We start from the raw sequence: 9855 nt of genomic DNA, 5'->3' as shown, positions 1-9855 counted from the left end.
TAGTGAAAGTGAAGCAGAATACATAATTAAAAAATAAAAATGCCAAAGTTTGCAGAAAAAGCCAGAGACATCAGCATTGCTGAATGAAGTTGGACACTGAATTAAAATCTACCAAAAGGCTGAAACATCAGGCTCAGCAATTTTGGGAACCCTGACAACCCTCAGCTGCGTCTCGATGAATTGTGGGGTCTGAGAGATTTCAGGAATAACCTTTCTCCCTAAGGTGCTAGCTCACATAGGCTGACAGAATCAAGAGAGATTTTTCACAGGGTTCTATGAAAGGAGTCATACAGGAGGGCATGGGGCACCAATTCAACCTCTCCAGAATCACAGGGGCATTTGCCCATGGGGGTATGGGCAAACATTCCCAAGGCACAGGGGAAGGAGGCTGAGAGGTCATCCCCCAGAATAGCCATGAATGGCCATTGCACTCATGTCACATGGCTGGTGTGAATCCAGATCCACTCAGTCAAATTCCAAGATGTTGACTACACCATGCTACATTTTGGAGCCTCCATTTGCTACAAGGTCTTCTATTATGAGCTTCTAAATTCTAATTTCACGCATACACCACTGATCTATTATTACCTAATGAAAGGGAAATTAAAATAACAGTTCTGAATATTTTCTTCAGCAATTTTCTTCTGCAATTCCACAGGGAATCCCAAGCAATGGATTAACAACTACACTCCTGCTTGTTTATTAACAAGTCTATAATTAATATGCTGCTCCTCAAAAATCCCTGTGTATTTTCTCTGGCCACTGGCAACATAACACAAAGGATACTACAACTTAACCAGAATTATTTAAATAGTGTCTGGGATCAGCAAGTCTGATTTTGGATACTCCCAGATTGTGTCCTCTCAGGAAATTAATCTACCATTTAAATGAGACAATTTTTATCTTGGAGAAACCTGTTCTAGTATTGCCAGAAAAACCATAGTTTCTGCATAAAACAAAGCTGCCTTTGTATTAAGGATGGTGGTTTTAGTGTTCTTGCTGCTGGAACTGATTTCTTACAATATATGTGAGGCTCACATAGCAAAATGCAGGCTCCAAGGTCCACACCATCCACTTCACATGTATCATCAGCCAGGAGATTTCATCATTGGTGGCATTGTTTCCCATGGTGGCTTCTTCTCCTCTCCAGCAACATTCACTGAGGAGCCCCCACCAGCGCTGCCTGAAGAGCTTGTGTAAGAACTAAGCCACTCATTTCATTACATCAAAGGAATAATCAATCCTAGAGTTGCAGCCTCAGAATAATGAGTGAGGCAACAAACATTTACCCTTTTACCTGGAGGAATCCACTTTAGATATGAATGGGACTTATGCTGATGCAAAAAAATTGGAAGGAATCTCTTGTGAATTAAGGGAATACAGGAGAAATTCCCATTTCTGGATAGAGAAATGAATATAAATGTATTGAAATGTGTGTATGTATGTATGTATGTATGTGTCTGAGAGAGGCCTTTTGAACAGCAAATTTTGATAAACTTTATCTGAACTAGTAGAGTGTTAGTAAGTATGAATTTTTAGAAACCTGTTCTGAAGCTGAATGTTTCATTTTCTGATCTAGGCTAAGGTTTGTTTCAGCACTGAAAGGTACTTATTATGAAGTATAGAATTCAGTAAATTCCAATGACAATCCCTGCTTCATGAAAAAGAGGTCACTGCAGAGAGAGACCAGAGACTTTGTCAGAAAAAGACCTCTGGTGTGTACGGCAAGACGTCCTATGGACCCCACATTAGCAACCCCTGCTCTAGATACTATAAACCTTAAACAATTAGAAATTTGGGACAAAAGTAACAACATGAATTCCAATAGGGACAAATGCACAAATCTAAGATGAGGAACACTTAGATTGCCAGTAGTTCATGTGGAAAGGTTCAAGGGATCTACATCAACAGAAGTATAGTGTCCTGATCAAAGGAAGTAATAATACTGCTCTATTCTGCCTTGGTCACCTGGAGTCCAGTATCCAGTTCTGACCACCACAATGGAAGAAGGATATGTATTAGCAAGCTGAAACATGTGCAGAGGAGGGCAACAAAGATGGTCTGGAAACCAAGCCTTATGAGGAATGGTTGAGGGAGTTTGATATGTTTAGCTATGGTGAGACTGAGGGGAGGAATGATAGCCATTTTCAAATATCTCAAGGGCTGTCACCAGGAAGATGGAACACACTTGTTTTCTCTTGCTCCGAAGGTTAGGACAAAAATCAGCTTCTTCAAGTTACAAGAGAGGAGATTTCAACTAAACATCAGAGAGAATCTTCTATTGATAAGAGCTATTCAATAGTAGAATTAACTTAGAGTTAACCCACTGATTCAATATGATTAACTACTGTGTTGGTGTGTAAAAGGATACATCTGTTGAAGTTCCTGCTGATAGAGTTTGCAACTCTCATTCTAGGGTGGTGCCTAAGGGTTACCAGCACATCGCGGCCTTGGCATTTGCAGTCAAGGAGATCAACGAAGACCCTCACATCTTACCCAACATCTCCTTGGGTTTTCACTTATATGACAGCTATATCAGTGCAAGGAGCACATATCTTGCCACACTGCTGCTTTTATCCATGGTGAAGAAATGTGTCCCTAACTATATATGTGATGTTGAAAATAATCTGACTGGGGTCATTGGGGGACTGGATTCTGAAATCTCCTTTTATGTGGCTACTGTTTTGGATATCTATAAGATTCCACAGGTAGGACACCTATGTACAATACCTCTATTAGCTTGCATAGAGGAAGAGGCAGGTTCCTCGGCATCAGTTCAGGGTGAAGATGAAATTGCAAGGAGAATGTACACCACCTTGAGATCCTTGGAAAATAAAGATGGTACATAATTGTAATATAAGCAAACAGACAGACGGACAAACCTTCTCCAGTCATCAAATCAAAGGTTTAAAAATGAGAAAAGGGAAATGATCCCAGTTTTCAGCCCATCTGCATGTGTGTCTTTTGTAAAACTGAGAGAGAGGCAAATAAACCCTGAAACATTGGCAAAGGGCATATTTGACTAACAAGGTTCAACACATAGTGTATATGAATACTGTGGAAAAAAACTACTTTGTCTTTTCTCTTCCTCCATTTACTTTTTAGCTCATTTATGGCTCTGTTCCGGTGATGAATGATAAAAGCCCAGGGCTTCCCTTCTATCAGATGGCAGCCTCAGAAGCCCTTCAGTATGAGGGAATTCTCTCTTTGCTTCTGCATTTCAGGTGGACGTGGATTGGAGTCATTGCAATGGACAATGACAACGGAGAAAGATTTCTGCAAACCATCTCTCCAATATTTACCAAGAGTGGTGTCTGCTTTGCATTTTTAGAAAGAATCCCCAGTTTAAGTTTTATTTCTGAAATTGATGGCATGCTACGACAGGGGACAAGTATAAACCATAAAATTTTTAGCAGCACAGCTAATGTAATAGTTGCCCATGGAGAATCTTATTCCATGGCAACTTTTAGATGCCTTCCATACCTATCAGAGCATGATGACATGACATACAATACAAAAAGTAAAGTATGGATAACAACTGCCCATGTTGAGTTCACTTCATTTGTCGGTCAAAAGAACTGGGATTCAGGAATATTCAATGGTGCTATATCCTTTGAGATTCACTTCAGAAACCCACCAGGATTTCATCAGTATGTTCTGCACAGAAACCCTTCCAGCACAGATGGGGACGGTTTTATCAAGGACTTCTGGCAACAGGCCTTTGAATGTGTATTTCCAGATATGACTGCAGACAAGGTGGAGGGGAATATTTGCACCGGAGAAGAGAATCTAGAGAGCCTTTCTGGATCATTTTTTGAAATGAGCATGACAGGCCACAGTTACAGTATCCACAATGCTGTCTATGCCATGGCCCATGCTTTACATGCCATGTTCACATCCAGACCCAGGCACAGAGGAATGGCATACAGAGGGGGAGGGAAGAATCCGAATCCACAGTTTTGTCAGGTAATCGGCTAAACATCCTCAACTGGAGGAGGCCTGTTATTCTCCCACAAGGTATAGGATTCCAAAATGCTGGCAACTTGCTTATTAATCTCAGACAAGAAAAATCAATTCCATGGTAGAAGTATGGAGACCACTGGGACGCCACTGCATTCACATATAAGAAGCAGCAGTAATGGTTGAGAGAGATGTTCATCATTCTCTCTATCCCATACACACCAAATCCTACCTCAGAGCAGGTGATCACACACCACTGTGGTGTCTCCTGAGATGAAGAGGGACAGAGGAAAAGAGCTGTGGGCCGGGGGATATAAAGAAAGGTTGTAAAAATGGGGAGAGGGATGTGGAAGAGAGAAAATTGGTGGTCTCTCCATGCTTGGACCTGAATCCACTGACAGTTGACTGAATCACCCCCACCAATTGAGGTTTTTCCTACAGGAAGAAAAAAAAAATGCTCCGCTCTGCATTAGACTGCAGCTTTTTCCGAACAATTGCCTTTTCTGTTTTCAATCTAGCTCCATCACTTTCTGAGAAGTATCTCATTTAACAATACGGCCGGAGATGTGGTCTTCATCAACCAGAAAGGAGAGGTGGTATCTAGCTTAGATATTGTCAATTGGATAATATTCTCCAACCAAAGTTTCAACAGAGTGAGCGTTGGGAGGATAGATCCGCAAACTTCTCAAGACCAATCATTCATCCTTGATGAAGATGCCGTAACATGGCACAGTTGGTTTAATCAGGTAGGACCACATTATTAGATAATTCCAAAGAAATTCAGTATTGCCTAAGCAATGATCATTCACCTGCATGTCTACTCACTGTCTTTTAAACTGCATGTTCCTGTGTAGAACATGACCAGTGCATACAGAGAGCCAGTGTGATGCAGTGGTTAATCTGGTGAACTGGGTTCGTGTTCCAGCTCCTCCACATGCAGCTGCTGGGTGATCTTGGGCTAGTCACACTTCTCTGACGTCTCTCAGCCTCACTCACCTCACAGAGTGTTTGTTGTTGGGGAGGAAGGGAAAGCAGAATGTTAGCTGCTTTGAGACTCCTTAGGGTGTGATAAAGTGGGATATCAAATCCAAACACTTCTTCTTCATACAAGTACCAGATTAAGAGCCAAAAGGTTACTGCTAGAAGTCACTCACGGTATAAAGGCAAATGTTTTATTTTATTATATTTTATATATTTCTTAACAATTGTAAAATACTGGTTTTTAACTGAGGAAAAGAGGATAAGCCCCATGATTTTGCCTTTCTTGCTAAAAAGTGGTATGTAATCACAACACCTACACATCCCAGAACAATAGAGGGAGTATGACATCACTTCAAACATTACTACTACTCTGGTACCTCGGGTTAAGTACTTAATTCGTTCCGGAGGTCCGTTCTTAACCTGAAACTGTTCTTAACCTGAAGCACCACTTTAGCTAATGGTGCCTCCCGCTGCTGACGCGCCGCCGGAGCACGATTTCTGTTCTCATCCTGAAGCAAAGTACTTAACCTGAAGCACTATTTCTGGGTTAGCGGAGTCTTTAACCAGAAGCGTATGTAACCTGAAGCGTATGTAACCCAAGGTACCACTGTACTAAAAAAAAACCCATTTTACATATTGCTGAAATGCTGACTCAGCTTAGTAACATAGAGAGGGGCCCAGGAACATGAAGATTTCCAAACTCATTGTTCTCTTGCTGATCCTTCTGCTCTTTCGTTTACGGAATAGACTCGGCCTCTTTCTCTCTGTACTGAGAGATGTCTTCCAGGATCCAGCAAGAAAGTGAAGGAGGGAGAGCCACCTTGCTGCTACGATTGCATCCCATGTGCAGAGGGGAAGATTGCAATACAGGATGGTAGGAGAAATAAATAGATTAAATAGATCCAGACTCAAAAGTAATAATTGAAAGGTGTTGTAAGGACGGCTGAGTTTACTTTTCAAAAGAGATCATCTACTGTGTGTGTGATCCTGCCTCTTTCTGATCATTGCCTTTCAGATAGTTTAAATATGCTAATCAAATGAGAATGACCATGCATTCAGAGTAGTTGGATGGTATGTGGTTCAAAGCACTTCTTCTTCTTCTTCTTCTTCTTCTTCTTCTTCTTCTTCTTCTTCTTCTTCTTCTTCTTCTGGCAAGGCCGCCAAACCAACCCCTTGTTAGAATAAAATTCACACTGACACAGAATCTTGGTTTAAGGCTATTGGGCAAAATTTTGGGCCACAACATTATTGATTACAGAAATGTGAGTGGTATTGGCTGAGGCATTGGCAAAGGGCTATATCAGCCCCCTTTGCAGGAAGTCAGTAAGGGTAAACTACCCAAAAAGGAAGCCACATCAGGGGAACCCGCCTGCATCTCTCCTCGATGTCCCCAGAGGCCTGCCATGGCCTTAGCCCCTCAAGTGGACTTCAGACAGGATCCAGGCCCTGGATTCCTTTAACAGAATACCCTTGGTCAATGGAGGGGCAGGAGATGGCTGACTTCCCCTCCCCCACAAATCAATGAGCCAATACCTCACCGCCAAACCTTACAAAGTTGTGACGATTGCTAAGAGGTAGGCGAAAGCCAAGTGGCCATTGCCAATCTGCCAAATGGAAACATTCCTACCCTGCCCCCGGCCCAAGACAGGTGACCAACCAAAGACAAAGCAAGGCCAGAGGACACATAAAATAAAGAGCGGGTGGGTCGGCGTTCAGCAATGTGAAGCAGGTGCCTGACAGCCTCATGCTTCAGCTTTTATATCCCCCCACGATCACCCCACAGAAAAGTGATTGGCCAAGAAGCCCGGGTGATCGTGGTGCCACCCTGGCATGATGGCGTTACTCCGCCCAAGCCGGGGGGGACGACCAGGTTGGGCGCCTGACCCCAACCAAGAACACCCTTAAAAATGATCCCACTTCTGCTTCTTCAATCACTCATAGTCGAGTAATATTGTCTTCCATAAGCAAAGTTTTAACAATGAGTCCATAAGTGACTGTGGAGGCCAATTCTGGATCCACATGTCCTTCCACAGTGGGGATATTGGTTTCTGGATGAGAGTTGATCATGATGTGGATTTGCCAAGCATGCCTTTCTCTTTGCACGTTTCTACCTTGTGTCCTGAGCATATCTAGAGGGGGTCTTGCCACTCCTTCTGACTTACACAGGCTGCACCCTGGCTAGTGTGAATAAACATTCAGATGTCAATGGCACTGGCTGTGGCTCTTACAGGACCACATAGCTCTGAACCAATTAAATTCAAGAATATGGCAGTAATTAAATACAGAGAATTATACCATATAAGGTTTTGACATACTGAGCATGCCTGGACTGTGGTCAGACTATTCAGGGTAACTAGAGTGAAATAAAATTCTGACCTGAAATCTAATTCTGCAATAAAATTTTAGCAGAAAACGAGGAAGCTCCTTTGTTTAAACTGGGAGTCAGTATGCATGCTCACACTGTTTGTTGTTTGGACCAATCATAAGGAGACAACAAAGTGCCTTAAGAAGAAATGGGGTGAGGGAAACAAAACGTTTCAATTGGATAGGAAATTTAAATTTAATGGAATTTAGTGGAATTTGTGCCAAACGTATAAAACTGTTTGGAACTCTTTGTATGACGTTTAGTTGTTTTAGGTTAGTTAGGTTAGTTATCCCCAGTTGAACCTTCTGCACAGAATTAAACACTTTGGACTACAGTGGTACCTCGGGTTAAGTACTTAATTCGTTCTGGAGGTCCGTTCTTAACCTAAAACTGTTCTTAATGTGCAGACCACTTTAGCTAATGGGGCTTCCCACTGCCAGCGCACTGCTGCCGCATGATTTCTGTTCTCATCCTGAAGCAAAGTACAGTATTTTTCGCCCTATAGGACGCACTTTTTCCCCTCCAAAAATAAAGAGGAAATGTGTGTGCGTCCTATGGGGCGAATGCAGGCTTTCGCTGAAGCCTGGAGAGCGAGAGGGGTCGGTGCGCACCAACCCCTCTCGCTCTCCAGGCTTCAGGAAGCTCTGCGCAACCCTCGGGAGACCGGCTCCGATGGCTACGCAGAGCTGCCTGCGGTCCCGGGCTCAGCGCAGCTCTGCGCGGCCATCAGGAGCCAGGCGCGAAGTCCCGCTGGCTCTCGATGGCTGTGCAGAGCTGCCTCCATTCCTGGGCTCAGCGCACTTCTCCCCATTGCCAGCCCCACAAGCTGTTCCCCGACCTGGTTCTTCCAGCTCCGCACCTGGGGGGAAAATAAATTTATTTTCTTTATTCCCCCCCAAAAAAACTAGGTGCGTCCTATGGGCCGGTGCATCCTATGGGGCGCAAAATATGGTACATAACCTGAAGCACTATTTCTGGGTTAGCAGAGTCTGTAACTTGAAGCGCATGTAACCTGAAGCGCATGTAACCTGAGGTACCACTGTACTTTCCCCCTCACGGTCTCATGTGGTTTATTGGCATATCCATGACATAGAGAAAGCTTAGATTGCAACAATACCACATTACAGAGCATCAGGCAGGACTAAACATGTGCTTTGATTTAAACAGAGCTCTTTTCTTCTCAGACAGAAAGTAAACATTTCAGAAAGCTAAAATATATGACCTAATATATATTTTTTCCACCAGATATGAATGACTGTCATAAATGCGCTGACAAAGACTATCCAAGCAAGAACCGGGATGCATGTCTACCCAAAGATATAAGCTTCTTGTCTTATGAAGAACCTTTGGGCATCAGTTTAGCCTGTTTCTCTCTTTTCCTTTCCTTGATAACAGTTCTGGTACTAGGTATATTTATGAAACACCATAACACACCCATTGTCATTGCAAACAACCGAAACCTCACCTACGCTCTCCTCATCTCTCTCCTGCTCTGCTTCCTTTGTGCATTGCTCTTCATTGGCCGACCTGAGAAGGTGACCTGCCTCCTCCGGCAAACAGCTTTTGGTATCATCTTCTCAACCGCTGTTTCTTGTGTCCTGGCAAAAACCTTCATGGTGGTTTTGGCCTTCATGGCTACAAAACCAGAATCCAGGATGAGGAAATGGGTGGGGAAAGGACTAGGCCACTCCATTCTCCTTTCCTGCTCCATGGTTCAAGCAGGGATATGCACTGTGTGGCTGGCAACCTCACCCCCATACCCAGATGTGGACATGCATTCAATGACAGAACAAATGATACTAGAATGTAATGAAGGGTCTGTAGCCATGTTTTACTGTGTCCTCATCTACATGAGCTGCCTGGCCACTGTAAGTTTTGCTGTGGCTTTCCTTGCCAGGAAGTTACCAGACAGTTTCAACGAAGCCAAGTTTATCACTTTCAGCATGTTGGTCTTCTGCAGTGTTTGGCTGTCCTTTATTCCCTCCTACCTGAGCACCAAGGGAAAATATATGGTAGCTGTGGAGATCTTCTCCATCTTAGCCTCTGGTGGTGGGTTGCTGGGTTGCATCTTTTCCCCCAAATGTTACATTGTCATTCTGAGGCCTGAGCTGAACAATAGGGAACAGCTAATAAGGAAGAAAAATTAAAGAAATGAGAAACCTGTCATCTGCTGTATTTTGTGTTTTTCTCTGTGTTTACAGTAGAATAGTTGGAAATATAAGTTCAGCTGCTCCCCTTAACAATTTTATCTAGACTCCAAATTCCCATAGTTGAAATTTCCTTTGTAAAATTGACTTATTTGCTTTGAGGAAAACAATCATACATTTGTTGTTGTTTAGTCGTGTCCGACTCTTCGTGACCCCATGGACCAGAGCACGCCAGGCACTTCTCTCTTCCACTGCCTCCCGCAGTTTAGTCAGACTCATGTTTGTAGCTTCGAGAACACCATCCAACCATCTTGTGCTCTGTCGTCCCCTTCTCCTTGTGCCCTCAATCTTTCCCAACATCAGGGTCTTTTCCAGGGAGTCTTCTCTTCTCATGAGGTGGCC

At 43.3% G+C, this 9855-nt stretch overlaps 1 protein-coding gene across 1 annotated transcript; it reads left to right on the top strand.

Moving 5' to 3' along the window:
- The first annotated feature begins 3111 nt into the window (after positions 1-3111).
- On the top strand, positions 3112-9538 carry LOC310747101 (vomeronasal type-2 receptor 26-like). The gene is made up of 4 exons (XM_083581435.1): positions 3112-3966; positions 4479-4706; positions 5689-5815; positions 8552-9538. The coding sequence occupies exons 1-4, from the start codon at positions 3130-3132 to the stop codon at positions 9451-9453; spliced, it is 2094 nt and encodes a 697-aa protein (XP_083437561.1). The 5' UTR covers positions 3112-3129; the 3' UTR covers positions 9454-9538.
- Positions 9539-9855: the final 317 nt, after the last annotated feature.

The sequence above is a fragment of the Podarcis filfolensis genome, assembly GCF_964270895.1.
Source record: "Podarcis filfolensis genome assembly, chromosome: 13".
Lineage (NCBI taxonomy): Eukaryota > Metazoa > Chordata > Lepidosauria > Squamata > Lacertidae > Podarcis > Podarcis filfolensis.
This window is presented reverse-complemented; position numbering and strand designations above follow the sequence as displayed.